The sequence below is a fragment of the Notolepis coatsorum genome (genome assembly GCF_963971535.1).
Source record: "Notolepis coatsorum genome assembly, chromosome: 8".
Lineage (NCBI taxonomy): Eukaryota > Metazoa > Chordata > Actinopteri > Aulopiformes > Paralepididae > Notolepis > Notolepis coatsorum.
Window position 1 is genome coordinate 126,221,271 of NC_140172.1, and position 27,714 is coordinate 126,248,984.

The following is a 27,714-nucleotide window of genomic DNA, read 5'->3' on the forward strand; positions in this document are numbered from 1 at the left end:
ATTAGAAGAGAGGAGAGAAGAGAGTGGAGAGAAGAGAGAAGAAGAGGGCAGATGAGAGAAGAGAAGAGAGGACATTAAATGAACTTGAGGCTGATGTTTTCCAGAGCCTGCCTCTGAGAGAGACTGCTGACCACACTGAGGTTTCAGAGGGGGGGTGTGTCTGCTCTTTCCTAAATCAAGAGAAGAAGCAGTGGATCGCCGGTTTACACGTACACTCTTAAAACAGATGTGTTGAAATAACAGCAGATGTGGTGTCCCTTACTAAACACATACATATGAATGTGTTACAGGTGTGTTGAAAAACGGACTTAGTATGGACTTGTAATTAAACACTGTCATCAAGCTCAATTGACACACGGTGGCCATTTTGCTCAGGTTGAGATTCCTTTCCACCCCGTTCGGTGTGCCAATATGGTCAATGTGAGAGGGTGCACTCTTGAAAGAGACGTGTTGCAATAACACAAAATGGCTCGTCCCTGAGAAAACACAAATGGGAGTGTTGAAAAATAACACAACAGGTGTTCATAGAAACACAGTTCTAAGCCAAGCTGTGTCATTTTATAAATGTCTAGTTAAGGACAACACTTCCTGGAAGGAAACTATAAAAGAAGGAAGGGTCATCACGTCACGGTGTAGCACACAAACGGACATTGGTGCCAAGTGTGGAAACCTCACAGATCAGGAATCTCCTCGTTTATGACCATTTATGTCATTTAGCTGTCATCAGATATCAGAATCATTGGCAATTTGTTGCATTTTTAACTAGCTAACATTTGATATATTGGTTGATGTATATTTCCTCAGATAGCTGGTATATTTCAAATCTTAATACAGGTATTCTGACGTGATGACCCTTCCTTTCCCCCCCCCCCTTGGTTTATTTCAGCACATCTGTTTTAAGAGTGTAGCTGCCAGTTAGTAATTGAGCTAATGTCGACTGCAAGACTCAAATAACTCCTAACGGCGGTGATATTTACACGTGCATTTTTTTTCTTCTGTGAAATAACATGTGGAAACTTCAATGGTGCTATTTGTATGTTTTTTTTATAGTTCAGAATGAGGACCATGTAGAATCAACCAAATACAAATGATGTTCAATAAGAACGTAGCAAAATTGGAATGAGGACCAAGTAGACTCAACCACATACAAATTACATTCAATGAGAACTTAATTCATGGTTTCCTTTATCCGGTCATTACCATTTTTCTTAGCGGGAAAATCTGTCGAAGACATTTAAATCTCTCTGGTCATAATGTCAATTGAAAATAATTCCCTCTTATTCTTATTTGGTTATCCACTAAAAGTTTTAGGTTTTGCCACTGAAACAGAAATCTTGCTCAAACAGAAGTCTCGCTCTGAAATCACGCAAGGCGTGAGTTGTCGCAAACGGAGCCATTTATTACCATAGTTTGGACAGCAAGGTTTTAAAAAGAGTTCTAGAGTGTCATGTGGCCATGACATGGCGTCCATACTCCAACCTGGTGAAACTCAATTACCTGTCTCAAAACCCTGCCCTCTTTTCTTGATCCTCCAATCACAGCTGTCGCTTACCTCTGACTTCCTCGTACAAACAAAGTTTGTACGAGGAAGTCAGAGGTAAGCGACAGCTGTGATTGGAGGATCAAGAAAAGGGGCAGGGTTTGAGACAGGTCTGTTGCAGGACAACAGTGGAAGTGTGAGAGAGTTGGAGTTGGAGCTATAGCTCAGCGTCATCTAAAAGATGAAAACAGCGGTTTGTTTGTGCATTTCCAAATTGTGCCAACGATATGTTGCCCACGTTGCATAGTGTTCATAGACTATCGATAGCGGCACAACAGACTATTGAAGTTGTGGCTAGCTAACTGTTAAGTTGTGCCACATGGACCCAAACACTCAAGACCATTCATGCCCTTCCATGAGTGGAGAGAGCCGCTGCAGTGCAGACAGAGTGAAGTAAGGTAAATTATTACAAATTACAAACAGTTTTGATGGACATCAAGCATCAGTTATAAGGTTATTGCAATAAGCTCAATAAACACAGATCATATTTGGAATATCTGGAATTTCTCCCAGGACATTGGAATATTCCACGTGGACCAGCACCAAACGGAAACCCTGATGTAATTTATTCTCATGGCCAGGGTTTCTTCTTCCAAAACAAAGATTACAGGCCAGAATGCAAGTTTATAGTGCCAGAAATCTCAGCACCTGGCGAAGCTGTCGTTTGGCAGTTGGTATATAGATCAACAACCCTTCCCAACCCCTGATACATAATGGTAATATTTGTTCTATGATACCGTGAAAATAGTACGAATTTCACCTTAAATATTATATTTAACTGTACGAGAGTGTAAAGGGTTCTGGTGCAGCTAGAAATATGTGTTCAGATCGTCTTTGTACGTCCACATCTGCCTACAGCTTGCCTGTCTGCCATATGTCCATATGAAATGCATTGCAACAGCATGTGGAGGCTGCTGACTGGTTAGTGTACGGAAACCTTAGGAATGTGAGGCCTACCTATGGACGTGAAGATCTCTGCCTGCACAGCCAAGCAGCACCAGAGCAGAGCCCAGGAAAAGACGGACAGGAAATTCCTCATTGTGCTTCCCGTGAACACCTGCACACACAAACAGAATCACATCGTCATTCCACTTTATGCTTTTCAAACACCTCATTTCATTACATGCAAGACAACGTGTATTCTGAGAGATGGTATTGTAACGTCCATCACATCATAATGTCAGTAATTCACCCATATTCCCGTCAGTGGATAATTGTCAATATGATATACAGTAATGCTAGATTATTTATATTATATTACATTACATTATATCTACTTCACTTACAGAGGCTTCTAAAATCATACACACTGTTCCTCAATAACCCAGACAGTCTGATGTTATACCAAATCCTCGATCATGTTTTGAATGAGCAAAGTTCGTGAGGTATTAACCAAGCAGTTTCTGATGATGCCATGTTTCCTCCATGTATTAGCTGACCGTCTGACAATGTTGTAGGTTAATAGTTTCCACAGAGCTGCTTCCTAAAGGGGCCGTTAGTGGCATGCAGGGAGTCATCCTGCCTCATAACCCTCTCCCGTCAGTATCAGGAGTCCTTTAATACCAAGGAGGACATAACATGCCTTGTCTTTGGAAAATGGTGCACTTTCATGGCAACAATGACCAACAAGGTTACGCATTACTAGCTGACACACATACAGTACAAGGCCATTTTTTTTTTTTATTTAACCAAGAAGTCCCATTGAGATCTCTTTTTCAAGGGAGACCTGGTCAAGATAACAGCAGCAATAAAATATATAGTACATCACACAAAATATAAAAACATAAATAAATAAATAAATAAATAAATAAATAAATAAATAAATAAATAAATAAATAAATAAATAAATAAATAAATAAATAAATAAATAAATAAATAAATAAATAAATAAATAAATAAATAAATAAATAAATAAATAAATAAATAAATAAATAAATAAATACCAAAAAACACATTTCCCGCAAGGAGCTCTGCAATTAATATTTAAATTCACCAAGCGAGACCAGGGCATCCAGGTGGAGGAGCTCCTGCAATCCATTCCATGCCAGAGGGGCAAAGTGGGAGAAGGCTGTATTTTCTAATTAAGAGACTACTCTGGGATTTTTTAAGTAGCCATCTAGTGTAGGGGTTCTCAACCTTTCTGCTGCCAAGGCACCCCTGTGTTCAATAAAATATTCCAGGGCACCCCTACATACGATAAAGACTTTTCCGGTCCTGTCTTTTTTGCTATAATGATGACAAAAGTGCTTGCTTTCAAAATAATGTTTATTTAAGAAACCGGGAAACACATTTGTGTGTATATGGCTATATAATGCATTATTAACAGGTGTTTCAGGTCTAAATGGCTTAGTACTGTTGACATTACACTGCTTGTAGTAGTAAATCAAATAGCATATTTCTTTAAATAAAATTACAGAAGATTATCACTAAAGTGCTATCTGTTGCAGCTGCACTCTTTTCCATAAAAATAGCATATTTGGATAAGTGTAACCATTTCTCAAAAACTGAAAATCATTTATTTATTTTTAAATACAGAAAAGGATCACTAAAGTGCTATCTGTTGCAGCTGCACTGTTCTCCATAAAAATTGCATATTTGGATAAGTGTGACCATTTCACAGAAAAGGATCACCAAGTTACCATTTCTCAAAAAATATAAATAAATACAGAAAATAAGCACTCAGTGGACATTTCTAGCTCAATGCGAGGTCTGCTGCTGCTGGCTAATAATACGGTCAATACGTAGGGAGATCTTTGACAAGGCAACACGCATGTCATCCTCAAGGCTCAACTTGGCCCTATATTTTGTTTTCAGAGCTGTCATGGATGAAAAGCCAGCTTCACACAGATATTTGGTGCTGAATGGTATCAACACCTTAACTGCTGCATCATGAGATACTTGGTACTCAGCACCACACTCTGAAACGAGCTCTCCAGGTGGTATCAGATGAGATTTCAATGAGTTCTTCCAAGAATTTGGATGGAGATGTGTCAGGAAGCTTTGTCTCAATGTTGTCTGTAAAGGTTTTTTTTATCCAGAGTAATTGGTGATCCTTTTCTGTGTTTTATTAAATAATGATTTTCAGATTTTGAGAAATGGTCAAACTTATCCAAATATGGTATTTTCATGGAAAACAGTGCAGCTGCAACAGATAGCACTTTAGTGATAATTGTCTGTAATCCCCAACAAAAATAAATTAATATTTTTTTTTATCTCAAGGCACCCCTGGCAGCTCTCTGAGGCACCCTAGGGTGCTGCGGCACCCCTGTTGAGAACCGCTGATCTAGTGGACCTGGTCTGGTAGCTACTAGAGGCAAAGGAAAGTAAGCTACAGAGGTATAGGGCAAGCTTCCCTGGGATGGCCTTATATAAAGATGTGTGATTTCCTCTGTGAGTACAGAGAGGTCCATCCTATCATGTCATATAGCACACAGTGGTGAGCAAGACATTTGGCATTTGTAGTTTCTTTAGCAGGGAGGAGGCAGCATGGCAGACACTGTCTAGCTTCTTTAGTATGGAGGAGGCAGCATGGTAGACACTGTCTAGCTTCTTTAGCAGGGAGGAGGCAGCATGGTAGACACTGTCTAGCTTCTTTAGCAGGGAGGAGGCAGCATGGTAGACACTGTCTAGCTTCTTTAGTAGGGAGGAGGCAGCATGGTAGACACTGTCTAGCTTCTTTAGCAGGGAGGAGGCAGCATGGTAGACACTGTCTAGCTTCTTTAGCAGGGAGGAGGCAGCATGGTAGACACTGTCTAGCTTCTTTAGTAGGGAGGAGGCAGCATGGTAGACACTGTCTAGCTTCTTTAGTAGGGAGGAGGCAGCATGGTAGACACTGTCTAGCTTCTTTAGCAGGGAGGAGGCAGCATGGTAGACACTGTCTAGCTTCTTTAGTAGGGAGGAGGCAGCATGGTAGACACTGTCTAGCTTCTTTAGCGGGGAGGAGGCAGCATGGTAGACACTGTCTAGCTTCTTTAGCAGGGAGGAGGCAGCATAGTAGACACTGTCTAGCTTCTTTAGCAGGGAGGAGGCAGCATGGTAGACACTGTCTAGCTTCTTTAGCAGGGAGGAGGCAGCATAGTAGACACTGTCTAGCTTCTTTAGCAGGGAGGAGGCAGCATAGTAGACACTGTCTAGCTTCTTTAGCAGGAAGGAGGCAGCATGGTAGACACTGTCTAGCTTCTTTAGCAGGGAGGAGGCAGCATAGTAGACACTGTCTAGCTTCTTTAGCAGGGAGGAGGCAGCATGGTAGACACTGTCTAGCTTCTTTAGTAGGGAGGAGGCAGCATGGTAGACACTGTCTAGCTTCTTTAGCAGGGAGGAGGCAGCATGGTAGACACTGTCTAGCTTCTTTAGCAGGGAGGAGGCAGCATGGTAGACACTGTCTAGCTTCTTTAGTAGGGAGGAGGCAGCATGGTAGACACTGTCTAGCTTCTTTAGCAGGGAGGAGGCAGCATGGTAGACACTGTCTAGCTTCTTTAGTATGGAGGAGGCAGCATGGTAGACACTGTCTAGCTTCTTTAGTAGGGAGGAGGCAGCATGGTAGACACTGTCTAGCTTCTTTAGTAGGGAGGAGGCAGCATGGTAGACACTGTCTAGCTTCTTTAGCAGGGAGGAGGCAGCATGGTAGACACTGTCTAGCTTCTTTAGTATGGAGGAGGCAGCATGGTAGACACTGTCTAGCTTCTTTAGTAGGGAGGAGGCAGCATGGTAGACACTGTCTAGCTTCTTTAGTATGGAGGAGGCAGCATGGTAGACACTGTCTAGCTTCTTTAGTAGAGAGGAGGCAGCATAGTAGACACTGTCTAGCTTCTTTAGCAGGGAGGAGGCAGCATGGTAGACACTGTCTAGCTTCTTTAGTAGGGAGGAGGCAGCATGGTAGACACTGTCTAGCTTCTTTAGTATGGAGGAGGCAGCATGGTAGACACTGTCTAGCTTCTTTAGCAGGGAGGAGGCAGCATGGTAGACACTGTCTAGCTTCTTTAGTATGGAGGAGGCAGCATGGTAGACACTGTCTAGCATCTTTAGTATGGAGGAGGCAGCATGGTAGACACTGTCTAGCTTCTTTAGTATGGAGGAGGCAGCATGGTAGACACTGTCTAGCTTCTTTAGTATGGAGGAGGCAGCATGGTAGACACTGTCTAGCATCTTTAGTAGGGAGGAGGCAGCATGGTAGACACTGTCTAGCTTCTTTAGCAGGGAGGAGGCAGCATGGTAGACACTGTCTAGCTTCTTTAGCAGGGAGGAGGCAGCATGGTAGACACTGTCTAGCTTCTTTAGTATGGAGGAGGCAGCATGGTAGACACTGTCTAGCTTCTTTAGTAGGGAGGAGGCAGCATGGTAGACACTGTCTAGCTTCTTTAGTATGGAGGAGGCAGCATGGTAGACACTGTCTAGCTTCTTTAGTATGGAGGAGGCAGCATGGTAGACACTGTCTAGCTTCTTTAGTATGGAGGAGGCAGCATGGTAGACACTGTCTAGCTCCTTTAGCAGGGAGGAGGCAGCATTTTAATTTAATTTTCAAACCTTTATCGAAAGGCAACTGATGTTTCCCTCATTTACAGTCAGGTCTTTTCACAATTAAGACATGTACAACTTGATTGACAAAGGTTGGAGATCATTAGATCAAGGTGTTAAACTCTGCAACAGAGGGGAGAACCTCAAGCTTTAAGGACTGTTGGAGTTCATTCCATGAGCTAGAGGGGCATCATAGCTAAATGCATATTTACCCTGTTCTGAGTAAACTCAAGGGGCCTTAAGGACCAGCCAGTCACTAGTACAGGTTCCCTAGGTACCAAAGTTCCATTCCAATAATGATGTGGTATAAAGAGGTAGCTTACCAATAAGGACCTTCAAAATGAACAAATACCATTGTTTGTTGCGCCTCTCCATCAGCGAGGACCAACCAACCTTCTCGGACACAGTGATGATGAGTGTCGTATCTATCATTAGGCCTAAAAGAAAAAATGGGTTGGTTCCGGTTGCCGACCGACCCTGCCGATTTAGTTGCGACCCAATTAATTTTATGAGTCTAAAAAAATATATTTAAAAAATAAAATAAAATAAAAGTTTATTTTTTTCTTTTTTCTTTTTACAATAACGTTTCATAAAAATCTTAGTCAAACCTTTAGTATTATGGATATTAAACATGCTGGCAGAGTACATGCATCTATGTTGTCGTGAACATTTTAATTAAATAAAGAAATTCCCTATCCATAGTCGCCGTGGGAAAAGATTAAATAAAAAATAAAATAAATTCCCTACCTGACCATGGCCTTAACTGACAACCAACAGGAACCAAACCATATATTTCTTTATGCCTTAGTGATGCATCTGAGGGCGTCAGAGTGATAGACAGAGTCCTTAAGGGGATGAGGCCGCAGCATGCCTATAAATTATTATCACCATAGTCCAAGACTGATTATCACCCTAGTCCAAGAAGAAAACTGCTTAGACAACTCTCTTCCTACTAATCAAAGGACAGCTGGTCTTCTTTCTGTATATGAAGACTATATTTTGTCGCAAGGTTGTCCACATGGAATTTAAATGACGATTTCTCATCGAGCCACACACCAAGATATTTATATTCAGTGAATCTCTCAATGCCAGAACCACTTACGGTAGATAAACCATCATATTCAATGTTTCTGGCTCTAGAAAACAGCATCAATTTTGTTTTACTAGCATTGAACCAATTTAAGTTTAATAAGAGCTTTCTGGAGGGTAATAAAGGAAGTAAGTTCTCAATGGCCAATTGTACCTGTAGAGTCAGCAATACAATACACAACAGTATTGTCATCTGCGTACAGATAGATTTGACAACCATTCAGCGAAGACACAATATCATTATTATAAATAGTGAAGAGGACAGGACCTAGAATTGAACCTTGTGGCACACCTTTAGTTATTGATAAAAATTCTGATTGGGCATACCCGACTTTACACACTGACGTCTGTCTCCCTGACAGATAATCTTGGAACCAATCGTATGCATTTCTATGCAAACCAATAGTAGCTAATCCTTTTAAGAGTAGATGTGGAACCTCACAAGATGGTGAAGTGGTTCGACTGTAAAGATCAATAAAGAGGGTAGCACAGTGTTTCTTCTTGTCTAAAGCCAATATTATTTCCTCAGTAACTAAAGAGATGGCTGATAATGTGCTATGATTGGCTCTGACCCCGGATTTATGTGAGCTTAGTACAGAGTGATTTGAGAGAAAGGACTTGATTTGAAGTTGATTATTCACTAAAGACTCCAAGACATTATTTAAATAATCTCTAACACCACCTTTATGCAGCAGGATAACATGGGCAGATTTCCTGACACTAGGGCTACGTTTAGACGGAGAGAGTCTGAACAGAAACCGCAAAAGTCGTCTTGCGGTCTCACTTTTAATTTTGCGTTTAGACTAGCGTTTTGGGATGGAATTCTGCGTGCAGACGACGCTGTAACGACTCGAGACGACGGAGCCCCACTGTCACACAATTGGTTTCACCCCGTAAAAACGCTGTTTCCGTATAAACGAAAGACACATCAGAAGAAGAAAAATTTGCGGATTCACCTGCTGTGAGTGACTTTTTCCGTCTAAACAGGGCCTAGGAAATCTTCCTGTTAAGATAGAAAGATAAAGAATATGCGTCAATTGCTCTGTAATTAGGAGCAGCCAGTTTTAGAAAAAAATTGTTCAGATTATCCTCACCAGTAGAGGTCCTGGCATCTATGGATTGTGTCTAATCATGTGAAAAGGGACGAAAGGAGAATTGAGGGGTGTGATCAACGGAACTCACACAATCAGTGTCTATATCAACATAAACATCAACAGGAAGAAGTTATATATATATTCTCTATCAAACACGTTCCCAGCAACTGCAAAGTGTTTATTAACCTAAATGCAAGACAAATTTGTTGTGGCTAGAAATAACACTATCGTCAACACTAATATGCGCGGGCAGTGAATTAGAGGTCTTGTTTTAGTAATTCATTAAATTCAAGTAAACCGCCTTCCAAAACTGAGCCGGGTTTGTGTACTTGTAATTAAATCTAAAGAGTAATCTGATTTTGACTTTCTCATAGCTGTGGTACATCTGTTTCTGAGCTGTTTAAAGGCAAGCCAGTGTATGCATACATTATGTCACCATAATCTATCACAGATAAGAACGTGGCTTGAACCAGTTTTTTTCTAGCCTCAAAATATTTTTAAATAAACCGAGTTTTAGTTTATGTTCTTTACACGATTTTCAATGTCTACCTTAAAAGAAAGATTTTCATCCAACCACAACCTCATGCATCTTGTTCACTTTGCATTTAGGGCTCATTTAAGATCAAGAAGAGAGGTTTGTAAGCATTTAAAAGCAACCTGGAGGTCTTCAATCATAACAGTCACATCAGACCTGGAGGTCTTCATATAAAATACCTGTATAAACATCCTATGATCATAATGAAGGACAATGTCATCACTCTGTTCTTTACACTAACATACCACTGTACACATGTGGCATTATTCTGGCGTCCTGTGATATTCCGTGATGGGTGGACAGTGTCCTCTCCCTGTTTGTCGTTCTACTTTCCTCTTAGGAGAAGAGAGAGACGACTAGAAGAAAAACAATATTTCCAAGCGTCGTTCCCAAAGTGATTTGTGGTGCCCGGTGACAGGCCAGGCTACAGGCCAGGGCAGGCAGGGGATGCAGATTCGGGGAGGGAGGGGGGAAGGATTGTGTACATGTGCAAAAGCATGGAGCGCCGTCGATATGTATCATGCTGTAATGAGCCGGGACAAATAACTCTATGTATAGGAAACACTGATGACTTGAAGACACAAGATGACCTATCTCAAGCCCTCCCCACTTTTCTTGATCCTCCAATCACAGCAGTTTTTGTCGGCACCAAACGGCAATGAATAGTGCGGGAAATGTAAAAATAAAGATAAATAAGAACACAAAAAAACTTTGTACAAATTTGTATATTTTGTACCCGTTTTAACCACCTGTACATTGTATATTGCTGTTGCACTTTACTGCTACATTTGCACTCTGGTTGGATGCCAAACTTATTATCGTTAATTGAAACTACATCAATTCAATTAAATATACTGTCTATGCAGTTTGTACATAAATATTTAGAATACGTAGTTACAGAGATGCATATGGCTATCTAACCCATCGGCGTATTTAGACCACTATCAGTAGGGCACGTGCCCTACTGATGATCATCTGTGCCCCACTGATTACATTTTTTTTTTTTTTTATGTTTTTTATTTTCCCTTTTTTAACATGATCAAATGATCATTTAACATGATCAAATAATTATTATAATATTTTTTACTTTGCTTTGAAATATTATAGTGAAATATTTTGCACTGCATTTATCTTGTTGAAATCCTCCAACAGGCTCTTTTTTGTAAGTTGACTGGTTTGCACACCAATAATACAGTGCAATAATAGAATAGTAGAATAGATAGTAAAATTATGCAATAGAATGGCCATAGTAAAATAGTGCTACAGTACAATCAACAGCGGGGTGTATTAGAAGGCTATGGTGAAGAGGTACGTTTTTAGCTTATTTCTGAAAATATTAAGAGATCTAGCTTCCCTAATGTCCATAGGTAGTGTGTTCCATAACTTTGGTGCATAGTTAGCAAAGGCTGCATCCCTGATTTTCTTTAGACTGTGGCTCGGAACCTTCAATAGACCAGTAGTAGATGATCGCAATGTTTATACTTTGTATATAAGGAGGAGGACCTTGAAATCAATTCTAAATGTTACCAGAAGCCAGTGTAGGTTACTTACTTGTAACTTCGGGTTTGATCCAAGGAGTAAGTTGCCCCATATTGCTCTGTAACATTTCTCTTTTTGTTATAGGACCGACTAGTAGGATTTCAGTTTTGCCCTCATTTAATTTTAGGAAGTTGTTCGTCATCCATTTGTTTATTGCTAAGAGACAGGCGGAAATGGAGTTTATAGCTGTGTGATCATTTGGTTCAGCGGAGATGTACAATTGTGTGTCATCTGCGTAACTATGGAAACATACATTGTGCTTTCTAATGATGTCTCCTCAATGTTCAATGTTCAATGCAATGTTCAATGCAAGTAAAGCACTTTAAACTTTAAGTATGACTAAATGCTTTCTTGACTATATATATAGTAACTGTTCCAAAATGCATAGATTTCTATGTATTTTAGGGGTTTGGGTGGCTAGCTCTTTTTAATATAAATGTCAGATTGTTTTATTTATTTCATAGATTTCTATGCATTTCAGGAGTTTGGGGGGCTGGCTCCCCAAAATAATTAAATAACATAACCCTAACCTAACCCTAAAACCGAAATAAAGTTAAAAAAAAAAAATAGTTACAAAATCCACCCATTTTCGCCCACAAACCGGCCAAAACCGGCCAAATTTTTTTCATAGATTTTGGTGCCCTTCTGTGCCCTACTAAAGTGCTGGGTCTAGATACGCCCCTGATCTAACCTCCAGGTTTCCAGATGGCTAGTGAAATGAAATGTGTGAGAGAGCATGCATGGGCAGAATTCTAATAAGAATAAGAACATAAGAGTTCTACTTCCTAGCTCTGCTCTAGTTGCCGTTTCACAGTCATATGGCGGCCACATGGCGGGCCAGATGAGAATGATTTGCTACGGCTAAATATGTCCCAGATATATTGATCCCTTTCAGACTTTATACTTTCAGACACTTTTATAGCCTGGAGCTTACTTTGAAGTCACAATAAGGCCCAGTCCACACGAACGCAGGGTTTTATGTAACCGTGATTCAATGTTCGTGGTTGCACTGTTCGTCCACACGCAACCAGGTTTTTGGAACACTGCAACCGTGATCATTTAAAACCGGAGTCCAGGGTGAAGTTTTGGGCGAATCCCGGTTTCAGTGGTTGCATGTAGAGATAGTAACTGAGATTATTTCCAGTGTTTACGGCAGAGCTGTCGCAAGTAGCGTTATATGAAAATGATTGTAACAAACTTTTGTTCTAAACGTATCGTCCAGATATTAGACCTGGCCACCATCACCAGTCTGCTATATCAACAATGTATGTGTCCAGCAAGCTAGTCTCCCCGTGTGTAACGTTATTAAGCATTAACTTATGTTGGAAATGACAATTATCTATTAATTAATGACGTGATGATTAATTTCCACTCCATTCCACGATACCAGCGCCTCACCAGCTAACCACACGTAAGCCAACAAAACCAGCGATCTTTGTATGCTATGTACACTAGCCACAATGCTAACTATATATATAATGGTAAATCCCAATCACATTAGCACGTAAGCTAACAAAATCAGCTAAACTCTCCGCTCTTGGTGGTAAATTGCGTTGATGTTGGTCAACAAATGAGGCAGAACACACAGTGAATGTATCCTTTTTTGTTTATTGCACTTTGTTCTTGCTGCAAACAAATAATGAATACTAATGTTCATGTTCAAGCGAGGGAATTTAAAGATGGCGGGTTTCTGTTTTGTGCAGGACGTTCCCCAGTGTAGCGCAATGATAGCGTAGTGACGCGTCCAACCCTTCTGATTGGTTGAAATGGCCTTCATGTTTGAACTACATCGCCACCTATTGCTTTGGCATTGTACTACATGTATATTACATCACTCTGTAGCGGATTTTACAGTTGCGTGAGTATGCGGTTATTTTTTTGAACCACTCGTGTGTATGGAGGATTCTTTTTTTGAAGACCTCAGTGTCAAAAATACCCGTGATCGTGTGGACTGGGCCTAAGTCTAGAGGTTAATGATTTGGGGGGGAAATATCTTTGCGGTTATTTTTTACAACAGCTGTTTTCTTAAGTCTGTAGAATACTACTACTATTTGTTTTATAATAAATAGCTTGTATGCACTGGCAGTGTGTTAGATCCAGACTCCAGTAGATCCTGGTTTCTACACTCACACTGGGGGGTGACCGTGGCTCAGGAGGTAGAGCAGTCGTCTGGTAATCAGTAATGTCCTTGACACTTGACCCCCTAACTGCTCCCAATGAGCAGGTTGGCACCTTGCATGGTCCCCTCTGCCGTCGGTGTGAGTGAATGGGTGAATGTGAGGCATAATTTGTAAAGCACTTTGGATAAAAGCGCTATGTTACATGTTACCCAATGTTGGAACAACAACTGTCTAAAGACTGACGTTAGAGAAATGTAAATTTAGGCCACTTCTTGGGACATTGTTTAGAAGCCCAGGCTCAATGGTCACTAGACAGCTAATGCCAGGTTCTTCAGACTACATGATTATAGCCCTGATTTTCCACTCCTGGACAAAAGGCCCCAGATCAGAGGCCGATTGGCCTTCGCTCTGCGCATGCAACGTCAACACTTTGCTACGTTGTTCAAGGAGAGACTTGCCGATGCATCGCAGACGCCCGACAGATACTGTATGGAGCAGGCTAAATATCTGGATCCTGTCGGGGACAAGCAAGGAGCTACAGCAAGGCACGAGAGAGGGAGACCATTCTGCCGTGGTCGAGTTACATTGACTTTGAACTAGTGAGGGACCGCGAACAGAATGAAGAAACTCTGTCTTGAAGAGCTGTCAATTCATAGGCTGTCTTGTCTGAATCAGAGCAAGAAAATGATTAAACTGTTCAGCCTATTGCAATGTTCGGTGACCCTGCCATATTATTAGAGTGTCTCTATTATTAGGCTAGTTTTCATTCACTCATGATTTGGGTGAATGAAGGAGATGGGTGGGACTGGAGATCTGGGAGATATACAGAGTGTGGTTGACAAATGAGCTTTGTTCTCCCGGGACCAGACAGACTCGTCGAGGATTCCTCCTGGCGAAAGATCTTGTAATGTCTTCCCCTGTCGCCGGTCAGTCATGTACTGTGAAACCACGACAACCTCAACATTCCCGATTACAAGACAGGAAGTTGTGTTGTGTGAACAGTACAGCGATCTGATGAATTCTAAAGACATGTAGTGCGTGGGCTCCATAATGGACATCAAACTGTTTACTGTGATACTATGTTAACTTTGCCGCTCTGTCCTATCAAATCAACTGCGGTGTCTAGTAGGGACTAGGGAGGGAGTATAATGGACTTGGGTTGATTGATGCCTCAGACACTTATACGTGACAATAGTGCTGCATAGTGCATACATCATTTGATGGACCATAAACAATTCTGGAGACACCTGTCATTGTTTGGTTTTGCTTTGATGATCTGCAGCACAAAATTACAGGGAGAACAGTTGTGTACATTCTGCAACCACTCATGGGGATCCAAATAAACAACAGCAAACATCTAGCTAATGTTGGCTCGGGCTACAAAGCTACACTGTTTGGCCAACGTGGTCCTGTGTTTTGCAGAACAGCTGTGTTTTTATTCCCATTTTCCAAGCAATCCGCAAGCAAGGAGGATATGAGAGCTACAATGCATCAAAGCGATCGAAATAGAACATGTCCGAATTCAGTATGTTCATTACGTTTATTGACAAGCTACCAAACAATGACGAACTAAAATAAAGTACAGCACCAGTCACACACCACAGCACCAATATTTGTATCCGATATTGACAATACCCGGTAAAATAGGGTAAATGTGAAACATGTCAGAAAGCAAAGCAAAGGAAAGACATGTGAATCGCTGCCTGTTCCACACATGTCCTAATGGAAAGACGTAGGAAATATTTGACAATCTTTTACCCAGTGATGTTGTATATTGACGTTGTATATATATTGATGTTGTATAATATATTCTTATTGCAGATGTTGACAAGGTTTTCCATTGGAGACATAATTTGGATAAAAAGGTAATAAATTGCAATATGCCACAATCGTAAAATCGTGATAATATCGTATCGTTACTATCATGATAACTTTCTTTCCTTTTTTTCTTGTTTCATTTGTTTGTTTGTTTCTCTGTATATTGTATAAATTATTATTTTGTGTAAATTAGGTCATTGTAGCGACTATCCTGATGTCCTGGTAGACGCTCGGTTGGGTGCGGGGAATCCTCGTCTTTGACGCGCAATTAGAAAAAACATAATGTCGAGTCGGTGTCACCTGCCGTTGGGTGAAGTTCCCATTTAATTGAAGTATTTAACATAATACATGGTTGATGAGCCAAAAAAATCATTTCTGATTAAATGCTGCTCCTGGGTAGCGGCGTGCTCTTATTTACAGGCTTTATTGTGATGCTTGGTCGTGCATCTGAAATGTCACCAAAAATGGGATGAGACAAGATTTTGACTTGTTTCTAGGGTGCTTTCTCACTCACCATCGGGGTCGAATCAGCTCCGTACCGTCTCGTTCCGTCTTTGGATGCGAACTCCCCCCCCCCCTTTCCCCCCTCTAGTTTGTGTACACACTTCAGTCTTGGTTCGCTCCGGGTTCTGTTTACGGTTTGCGTTTTGAGCGTGTACGCTTGCCGTAGGCGATGATGTCACGCTCGAAAATGTAAACACAGGAAGAGTGATAACACGGCGGTGGAGACTGGATGCTGATATAAAATAAACAAATAACCAATAAATATGAAGTTATATTTGAACCTCTGTTGTCAAGCCTTGTCAATATAACCCACCGCTTTTCTCACGAATGGATGGTGTTGTAGAGTCCGCTTTTGAGCGTTTTCCCAGGGCTAACGCTAAGCTAATGGCTAACGCTAGTTAGCTTAGCCTATTACTAGTAACATTGCTCGCATCAATTATATTGAATGTCATTGATCTACCGGTCGATCACGGCCGACTGGTTGGGCACCACTGGTCTATAGAAATAAATGCATTCGAACAAGAAAGTATAGTAGACATAGCAATGGCAAACGCTAAGCTAACGCTAAGCTAACGGCTAACGCTAGTTAGCTTAGCCTGTTCAGCAGCTAACATTATCCCATCGCTCGTGGCAATTAGGCCTATATTGCATGTCATTGATCTACTGGTCGACCACGGCCGACTGGTTGGGCACCACTGGTCTAATAGAAATAAATGCATTCGAACAAGAAACCAATGTATAGACATAGCAATGGCAAACAAAATTGCCAGGCCTAATGCGAGCCAGGGAAGTGCTGTGCTTTGTAACGTGGCTTCATGTTTTCATCCACTGAGCTGTGATGCTCCACATGCTTGTTGAGGTCTGAACTCTCAAATTGCCCATAAATATCGTTTTTGTGGGTATTGTCCAGTTGTTGCTGTGTGGTTTTATCTGCCCAAAATTCAAGCAAGCATGAAAGCATTACAGTAACGACGTTGTGTGTGTCACGACTCACGCCCCCCGCTCCCACTGGCCCGCACCCGAGACCACCTATTTCATCGGTCCAGGTTCAGCGCCCCCGGGGACGAATCAGCGGGGGAGCGTTCTCACTCAGACGGACAAACCCTTTTCTGGTTCGACCCCGCGCTGATTCGACCCCGCCTGGCGAGACGGCCTTCTGCACAAGACAAGAAAAACATCCCATAACCAGCCGCAGCTCTGGAGGAATTCACCGCACAGTGCAACCAGTAGAGTCGACCAGGACTTCAGAGAGTTAGCGGGGAATTTTAATCCATGGAGCAAAACAATAGAAAGGATTAAACAAAAAATAAAGACAGCTGGCCAAGTCAAAGAAAAGTATACTGAAGTGTGTTTTCTAAAAGTGTACTTTGTATACTATACTGTTTATGTATTCTGTGTACTAAAGTTGTACTCAGTTTGTTAAAAGATAACATATATTGCAATTATACAGATAATGTATGTTTTGTTACTTTTGCTTCTCAAAATAGTACAGGTCTAAAAAGTTCACCATCTCTGGGAAGGTGGCCCTGTAGCCTTGCCGTTCTTGTATCTCACAAGCTGTAGACCTCCATATCTCCCGCAGCTTGTACGGCCATTTCATCACAACATTCCTCATGTTTGATGGAACGTTAATCTCCTCCATGTACTGTATCTCTGTTATAGCGTTGCAGCACCCTCTTAGGAACAGTGTGAACTCCTGCAGCGCCTCTACATCCTCTGCTTTAACAACAGGCCAGCGAAAGGCTTTTTCCATGTAGGCTGTTGCTATCCTGTGCTCATTACCAAAGTGTTCTTTCAAAAGACCTTTTGCTCTTTGATATCCTTGTTGTGGTGGCATGTGTTTAGCAGCTTCGCACCAGCTCTCTGGGCTTCCCCCTGGTGTATTGCTCCAGAAGATACAAACACTGCAGGTTACCTCTTCAACACAATGTTCAAATGTCCTAACAAAGGACATAAACTGCAATGGATCACCATCAAATACGGTTATATCTCTTTTTGGCAAAGTAGATAACATTTGCTGTTGAATGAGCAATGTGGTGAGTTCATTCTGCCTTTGCATGATTCCACAAATGGCATCCTGGTCCACTGTATTTTGCACTGCAGCGTTCTGTGTGGATGGTCGTTCCTGTGCAGCTACTGACCTACGAGCTGGAGCAGTGGAGGCTGTGAAAGCGTTTTGTAGTTGATGCTTTAGAGTAGTTGTGAGAGACGTCCCAGTGTTTGGTTGCCACTGTGGCCTGAGAGTAGTATCCTTTGCGTGTGGAATTCCATGATGTTGTACTTGCTCCTGAAAGTGTGTGTGCATTTTCAAGGCGCTCTTGAGCCTTGATCCGAAGTCAGGGTGTTCTCCTTCCGCACAAATCCAGTTGCCTGTAGGTTGAATTGAGGTTTCAGCTCTTTAATTCCTTTGCTCAGGTAGGAATTCATTCCATCTGAAAGGGCCTTTCCTCCAACAACACTGCCTTCCAGCACAGAAAGTCTTGCAGTAATGACAGCCATTTGTGTATCAAGCTCCAGTTGCTCCTTAACTTTTCTCAGGTTGTCTTGTTCCTGTCTGAGTTTCTCTTGTTCCTGTCTGAGTTTCTCCTCTTGTGCCTCTATTTCATGTTTCCTTTGCAGAGCAGCGGTTTGCTCCATTAAAGCTGCTTTCTCTGCCTTTAACACTTTCAATGCCGGCCGTGTTTTCCTTTTTACCCCCTTGAATGCTGCCACCCACTTCAATGATGATAGCGTTAAAAACGCATAATCTATGTTTTAAATTATGGCTAAAATGTGTCTAATCTGCCCGTCGCTTATCAATGACTTGTTTGCAGTCAACATTGTCGAAACGGATTGTTTTTTAATCGGTTCATATACTTTTCTGAGCAGAAGTACGTGCACGGACGTACAAAAATGAAACGTTATTTCATCTGATGCAGATCGCATGCACAAACATTGAAGTTGACATTCCTTCTATTGTGCGCCAACAGGAGAGACCACAAGTGTCTCATTAAAGACAGAACCATTATTGACCCACTGTGGGGGAGGGTGAATGTCATGCCAGTTTGATAAAGGGTCAATGGGAGGCACTCAGGAATGTTTTGTTTAGTAGCAGGATAAAAGTTTATACATTTAACTAAATCATTTATTATTGCACTTTTGATTTACTGTTGTAGTGAAATGCAGCAGGAATGCTGCTTTGTGTTTGTTGAGCAGTGGGCTTTAAGTTCATATTTTTTTTTTTAATCTTTTCCCCCCTCCTTTTTCCTCCGTTTTTCTCCCATCCCAATGTTAGTCGTTATGCCAATTCCCAATCCCCTTCCTGGTCGCTGCGCACCTACCCCCTACAGTCGGTCTGGGAGAGTGGAGGCTATCACATGCTTCCTCCGACACATGTGTAGGCAGTGGTGCAGTCGTAATATGGGAACTGGTTACACGCCAGTTTATAATTATTTAATTCATTATAATTTAAACGCTATTGAATAATAGTTAATCAATAGTAATTAATACAATTATTCTGTTACAGCTACTGAGCTATATACTATAGCTGTCCATCAATATCTTCCTTTTGAATGAAATAGGTTCAGGAGAGAGATGGAGAGAGGGAGAGAGAGAGAGAGAGTGAGACACACAGACAGACACTCACACACACAGAGAGAGATGGACGGAGAGAGACAGATTCTCAGCCCTCCCTTCTCTCACTATGCCTCTGAGCGTCCCCAGTGATTAGCGTTAGCAGTAGTTAGCATTAGCAGGTTAGCTTAGTTGGAGTACTCAGTTAGCAGATAACATTACAGTAGTTAGTTATTGTTTTTTAGCGCGACGTGGGTATAACTGGCGAGGATGCAAAGCATGTTAGACAATTGGAACTGCTGCTCGCGGAATTTTCGTTGCACATAGAAGCAGCGTGACTCGAGATGAGTTGTTACAGAGCTGATCCACGCTGCTCCGTGTCTATTATGAAATGACACTTGCGCAGTTGACACGCCCACTACGCAAGACTATTACTCGCACACTGTGCTCCTAAATGATTTTTCCGGTTCGCACAAATATATTTTTAGAGGCAAATGCGAGTGAAATGCTCGCACTGTATAGCCCTGATATAATACTCTAATATGCTCATATGGCTCCCAATTATTTTACACGCCAGAGTGGCTGAGTAGCCTCTGTAATTTACCAGCCAAAGAGGAAATCTACATGCCATTGGCGTTTGGCGGGTGCTTATTTTGTTCCCTGCGCTCCCACCCAGTAATGAACTTAACAAACTACAAACTTAACACAAAAACAATCAAATAGCTCCTACAGTCATTGTAAGATTTCATCATGGGGGGCCTCTGGCACATGGGGGCGACAGTGGAATCAGAAGGTTCACGGTTTGATTCCGGCTCCTCCCGGCAGCGTGTCGAAGTGCCTTTGAGCAAGACACTTAACCCCTGACTAGGGCTGTACCGAATGCTTCAAAGCTTCGAAGCTTCGATCATAATGTTGACATTCGAATTCTAAATCAACATTCACATTTTTTTTTTTTTATAAATTATTATTATTATTATTTTTAATAATTTTTTTTGTGTCTATTCAATCTGTTTAAACCAATGGGGGTTTTCTTCACAGTTGCAGTTAAAGATTAGGCTACACTAATATTATAATATTATACTATAAGACGTCACCATCACTTTCATACCAACCGTGCCCTTATTGGATTATTTATGTTGACGAAACTGATGAGTTATATTCATTAAAGAAAGTTGATTTAATAAAAGAAAAAGACAAATTGTATCAGATTAATCACTTTATTCAAATTGAGGATTAAAAAAATATATATATATATAATTCAAAATATATATTTTTTTGTTTTTTTGTAAAAAAAAAATAATTGATAGACATTCGAAGCTTCGTTCGAATACTTCAATCGAAGCTTCGAATGTTAAAAAATGACATTCGGTACAGCCCTACCCCTAACTGCTCCTGATGAGCAGGTTGGCACCTTGCAGGGTTGCCTCCGCCGTCGGTGAGTGAATGGGTGAATGTGAGGCATAAGTTGTAAAGCGCTTTGGATAAAAGCTCTATATAAATGCAGTCCATTCTGGTGATTCCCCCCCCAGCCGGTACTTATTACAGTATTCAGAATCTGTATTGCCACTGAAGAAGTAGCAACCCTCCCTACGCAGCAGCGACACAGCAGTGAAGTGAACTTTCACGTCGACCTGGGAAACTTGTGTGGAGCTGTCAACACTGCTGATCACCATGTATGATTTTATCCAGATACCATAAAGGGATAGTTCTAATATTTGGAACCCTAGCTCTATTTCCTACTTACCACCAATGACGTTTTTATTGATTGGTAGAATCCTTCCTCAGCACAATCCATGCTGTTCCTCACACTAATGCAAAGTCAATGGGGTCAAGCTCCGGTCTGTACAAGCCAACTGAAGCTCAATGAGACTTACTCCATGGTGCACACAAAGTAGATCTCAGTTCAGCTTCTAAAGGCAGGAGCTTGACCCCATTGACTTTGCGTTTGTGGTTAAGCAGAGACTGTGCTGATGAAGGACTCTACCAATCAACATCGTCATTTGTAAGTAAGGAATAGGGCTGCCTGCTAGGGTTCCAAAAATCTGATCTATCCCTGGGAGGGTCATGACCGGGGTTCACACAGAGGTCACAGGGGCAGGAACAACACCTCAGATGTGCCTCATCCTTCTGGCAGGAGTGGCAGGCTGGCAGCACACTGGTTCATAAACCTCACTCACTCAGCTAAGGACCAGCTTTGTCAACTGATCAAAATGAAGTATATTGCAATAAATCTAACAAGGCTACCTTGGGCATGTAGTGTACACAGTATACTCTGTCCTAGGGCTGCTCGATTATGGCAAAAATCATAATCACGATTATTTTGGTTTTGGTCAATAGAGATCTCGGTTATTTAACACGATTAGGCCTACTCGTTGACTTTGGAAAACATCGTGCATTTATTGAACTTTAAAACTAAATAAAGTGTTTATTTTAATAAGAATAAACAGTGAATTTCCTTTTTAACAGTGGATTTCCACAATAGTTTTATCTTGATTTTCTTGTTTCACAATGTTTTCGTTGGAAGCCAAAGACATAATTGAAGATTAAATTTGATGAATTGCCCAGCCCTTCTCTGGCCAACTATTCACCGAATGAATGAATGAATGAATGAATGAATGAATGAATGAATGAATGAATGGATGAATGGATGAATGAATGAATGAATGAATGAATGAATGAATGAATGAATGAATGAATGAAAACTTTATTTAACAGATTGCAGAATGGGTACAATACAGTACGGCTCAATACACACAATTGTTAAGGGGATGCAGACCAGAGAAAGACGTTTGTCTTGTTTACATCAGGGTCCCCCATTTTCAATTCATTCCTCAGTGATAACTTTGGTTACTACTTTTAACACGCACACCTGAGTACGTGTGTGAGCGTACGTGCACACACACACACACACACACACACACACACACACACACACACACACACACACACACACATGCACACAATCTGACTACAAATCCCAGGCTTACCGAGGCCCCTGAAGTTGAAAGTGAAGTTTCTTCTAAGCTGTTGTTAGGGTAATAATACAGTGAAGACCCTACTTGAGGTTAAGAAGAGGCTTTGAATTATCTGGCATCTGATGCCAAAATACATATTTACTTTCTATGAACCACATCATCTTTGCTGGCGCGAGACTGTTTGGAATCTATTCAGCCAACCAATGGGTTTTCTCAACAGTCTCTTGAGGGGACATTAAGACAGACACAGCAACACAGAATTGAGCTCAGGGAACACCCAGGGAACCATGTCAAAGGGTTATTTACAAACCAACTAAAGAACTGGAGTAGGAATGTGAAATGCTTTACAAGGAAGGTACAGCCTCAGGTCACTCACACATGTTGATTTGTATCCTTAAGTCATTGCTAGGTAAGCTGCCCTTATATCTCTCCAGACTTCTGTCCTTTTATACTTGCTTTTTTAATACCAGACGAGCAGCAAATGGGATGCTTTTAAATGTTCCTTTGGTGCAGTCAGAGCTTGGTAAAGCTGCATTCTCCCACTATGCTCCCTTTTTATGGAATACGCTGCAAGTAAAACTTTGTCTAGAGGCACTTCCTACTGTAAATGCTTTTAAAGGTATGCTACGATTAGCCCTTCATGAAACATGTAACTGTTTTACCTGATGCTATTGCTGATGTGATTATGCTCCTTGCCACTGCACAAATGGCCTTCTGTATTTATATTTGAATTGTATGTTTTTTGTTTAATGCCCTGTTTTATGTTGAAACTTGTTGTGTGCCGTGTTGGTCAGGACTCCCTGGAAGAAGAGATCTTGTATCTCAATGGGACATTCCAGGATAAATAAAGGATACATAAAAATAAAAATAAAAACTGTGAATTCAGGTCCCACTTTCCCATGTACTCCCACCCTCAGTCAACAGTCAACAGTCTGCAGACCTCTAAAGTGTCGTCCTTATTTTTTAAAACAATCATGAAACTCTGGGTCCTTTTGTTAACAGTATTTTCCATTCCCTTTTACTAGCAGACCGACAAATCATTTTGAAGTGGATAAAGGCCATACAGTAGGTATGTTCTACAGGTCATACAGTAGGTATGTTCTACAGGTCATACAGTAGGTATGTTCTACAGGTCATACAGTAGGTGTGTTCTACAGGTCATACAGTAGGTATGTTCTACAGGTATGTTCTACAGGTCATACAGTAGGTATGTTCTACAGGTCATACAGTAGGTATGTTCTACAGGTCATACCAACAGCAGGAACAAATCTCAAAGTTAAAGTTACTGTCCATTTGTAGCATTTTACAGCCCAGAACTAGTCTAATGTGGTATTTGCTCCTGTGTCACATTCCTGTAAAGAGGGCTGCAGCATTTACATAACCCCCCCTCACTCACACACACACACACACACATCAGCACACACACACCTCCGGAGTCCTGAATGTTTCTCTGCATTTCTGATTGATTAGGGTCTTGCTTGGTCAGCTGGGACAGCTGCCGGGGGGGGGGGGGGGGGGGGGGGTTCTGTTGGTCCGTCTGTCCCAAAATATGTCAGAAAACTTTGCTTACCATGACATGGTGCATGATAGAGCGATAGAGACTATGATAGGAATTTGTCACAATGATAAGATATCAGTGCTGCATGTCAAGGCATCACAATAAATATCACAGCATGATGTTGAACAAATATTTAGATATTGGTTTTTCAACTTTGATCGGTGCGTATCGGTGCATCCCTGGGTTTCAAGTCCTTCTGCAGGCTGGTCCAAGTGGAGGAAGCAGTTACATAAAAGCTGTCTTTTCCCGTCTCTGTCACAAGCATTTTGGACAGAAGGCCAAACTCCATCCTGACATCCTACACTACAGTTACAGTCTGACCTCTGAGCACTTTAGATGTGCATCTAGGTAGTAGGTTTACCCAGATCAGCTTTACTGATAAAGATATAAGCTACCAGCGGCTGAGCCTATGCATGGACAGAGGTGACGTACACAGAGAGATGAGTGAGGGCTTTACAGATGGTAAGAAAATATTGAAAAGAAAAACTGTGATAGACAGTTTCTAACATGCAGAATTTTACATTATTTTGGCAAGATTCCATGTGTCTACAGTGTCATACTTATGAATAGATGGTAAGAAAATATTGAAAAGAAAAACTGTGATGGACAGTTTCTAACATGCAGAATTTTACATTATTTTTGGCAAGATTCCATGTGTCTACGGTGTCATACTTATGAATAGCTCCACCCTGTGAATGAATGACTGCACACCTCTTTCCCACCTTGGAGAAACAACTGCATTTAAGATAAGATAAGATAAGATAAGATATTCCTTTATCGATCCCCTTGGGGAAATCTGGGCGTCATAGCAGCATGGGGAGAGGGGGGAGGGGAGGTACAGGTATGGGCAGGGTAGAAGTAGAAAGATATAGGGGCTAATATACAATAAAATGAGATCTGAATATAAAATAAATATGAGAAAATAAATGAATAAATAAACAGGCTATTTGTAACAGGCTACAGGTGTAATCTAAGCTAAGGCACAGGTTGCAAATTATCGGAGGTGTCACAAAAGAAAACTAAACATAATTCATAAAATATCATATTTATATCTACAAATTAGATAAAGGTTAAAAGTATTTCCATATAATGTCCTGTGTAGGATTTGTGTTCCTGCCTCACAAAATTGCACTCATTATACCAGTATTTACATTTACATTTAGCTGACGCTTTTATCCAAAGTGACTTGTTCTGTACAACAACTCAGCAGGAAGGGTACAACTCTGGCAGCTAAGGGTAAGTAACAATGTTTGTCAAACAGTGTTGAACCTGAGTGCTACAGTCTTGAGTGCATATAGTAGTATAGACATAGGTAGTAATATAGGCATGATGGTAGATTCATTAGTAGCAGAGTGCATACTAGTGAAAGACGTAAGACATTACGTATGACCAGGGCATACTGGGGAGGGGCTACTCCACGTCTTTCAAATGTTCATTCAATGCTCACTGTCTCCACTCTTTAATCACAGTCGGCAAAGTAGGCCTGCTACCCCACCTCCAAAAGCACAGCACGTGACTCAGTAATTTACTGGTTATTTTCGGCCCCAACCCCACCCCTTCTGGTAGCAAAGCATCCCGACGTGGCAAGCCAGACCGTGATAGTACCCCTATCCATCATCATCTGAACAAGAGGTGCATCTCGGTTTAAAGAAACCATTCATACCACAGGGTAGCTGTTTAAACAGTTTCCCTTATTTAAAGCCATTCATTAACATGAGAAGACAGGCAGCAGCCAGAGGCAGAGAGGTTGGGGTCTAAACACATGCATTATCTTACACAAGCACAAGCCTGTGTGTTTATGTGTGCTTGCGTACAATGTACACAAATACATTTACACACTGAATTTCCTGTTGCTATTACACTACAGGCTCATTTTAACGGATATTATACTAAGGTTATTAAACGTAAATTATTCTATCTGTGTTGTTGGTTAGAATGCACAACTACACTCAGCAGACCAAGGTGGCTCTAGGCTACACATGTTGTCAGACACAGAAATACCATTTGTCTCTCTGACAGCAGCTGTCACTTCTAAGCTCTTTTGGGAACCGGGTTGTGTTTTATAACTTCTTAAGTTATTTCACACAAAGAATATTAAAATACTACTGACCTTTTGTTCGTCAACGGTACAGGTGGGTATACATAGACTACTACTGTATCCGTATATTTGTCGATAAGTCGGATACATACAGTCGATTGATTGATTGATTGATTGATTGAAAACTTTATTAACAGATTGCAGAATGGGTACAGTACAGTACAGCTCAATACACACAATTGTTAAGGGGATGCAGACCAGAGAAAGACTTTCGTCTTGTTTACATCAGGGTCCCCCATTTTCAATTCATCATAACATATAACATACACATATGACATACAGATAGACAGTACTGCTACATCTATACATTTATGACATACCAGATTTGCAAATACAGTAGGCTACTGTTTGTGATACAAAAATAGTCTAAAAAATAGAGTATACATTTGACATAGAAACTGTACATTGGTGTACTGTAGTCTACCCATCTTTACCGTTGACGAAGAAAAGGTCAGTAGTATTTCAATATTCTTTGTGTGAAATAACTTAAGAAGTGCAATACAAATATTGACATTGAACGCTTTTGGTGGGAATTCAGGAACACCGACAACACTGTACAGTGTCTGTTTTTCGCATCCGTGACGTCACAGCCCTAGACGGACCTTTCTAGAAACCAACTCCACCAGCAGATGACAATTAGGACTGTATATGAACCGTGTAAAGTAAATTCATACTAACATCAGTAACATGATCAACTAAAACAATATGGTTAAACTAACAAAATATAAAGTTGATACTAACGTGATAAACTATAGTAACAATATATAAAGTTAAACTAACAACATTTAAAGTTAAACTAACATACAAAATATAAAGTCCATACTAGTAACATGATAAACTAACAACATATAAAGTTAAACTAACAACATATAACGTTAAACTAACAACATGTAAAGTGCATACTAACGTATAACAATATAATATTTATTAATATGTCTATGTGTATGTAAACTAAGTCTATACGGGCTGTGACGTTGAAGTGTATTAACCTGGCTGTCTAGTGCTTTTGTACTCTTTAGTTTGTATTATTTATGGTATATTTTGTAGGCAGTATAGTGTTTGGCCTTTATTCTTTTTACTTGTGAGTATGAAGTAGTATGAAGCACAACCTCAGGGCATTACATGTGACAAATAAAACAACACTTGAACACTTACTGTGGGACAACACTCATGGATGCTCTTGCAGCTCCAAAACTTTCCCTTTTTTCGCGGTAATACAAAAGTGATCCAGACTAGAGGCGACGTTGTAACGAACCACTTGGCGATATTATAACGTATTATAACTATTCAGCGTCAGACTACTTGAGCATTTCAGTCATTCATGCAACACGTTATTCGCCACACAAATTTGTAAATCCAGTTGTTATTGACAACCAACCCCAACAACATGTTTTGAGGGGCAAGACAGCTCGGCGTGCAACTCACTTCCTTCTGTCAGGCAAAGTATCTGTTGATAAATGATCGAATACCAGCGCAGTCTTACCTTATAATGTTCCTCTGTTTGAAAGCTTAACTTAACACCTTCAACGGTGTGTGCAAATCTCCTCGGCACCCTGGGGTCTGTGGAGAGGAATACTAGGGTATTTTTCGCTGCCACGTACAGACCCTCCTCTCATGTTTGGTGGAGGAGGCTGACTCAATACTTCTAATAGAGGCGCAGCGACATTCCTTTTCTTGCTCACTCTCACCAGTCTCATCCAAACGCTGCAGTTAATATTTCACATACCGGTTTGATTGATTGATTGATTGATTGATTGATTGATTGATTGATTGATTGA

At 41.0% G+C, this 27,714-nt stretch overlaps 1 protein-coding gene across 1 annotated transcript in view; it reads right to left on the reverse strand.

Moving 5' to 3' along the window:
• Positions 1 to 27,506, reverse strand: part of LOC311233139 (prolyl 4-hydroxylase subunit alpha-2-like) — a 72,243-nt gene extending 44,737 nt beyond the window's left edge. The window contains exons 1-2 of the mRNA XM_084320027.1: positions 27,420 to 27,506; positions 2,498 to 2,597 (exon numbers count right to left, since the gene is read on the reverse strand). Coding sequence (XP_084176153.1) covers positions 2,498 to 2,579 — 82 coding nt within the window. The 5' untranslated portion in view covers positions 2,580 to 2,597; positions 27,420 to 27,506. The remainder of the gene's footprint in view (positions 1 to 2,497; positions 2,598 to 27,419) is intronic.
• Between the last annotated feature and the right edge of the window lie 208 nt (positions 27,507 to 27,714).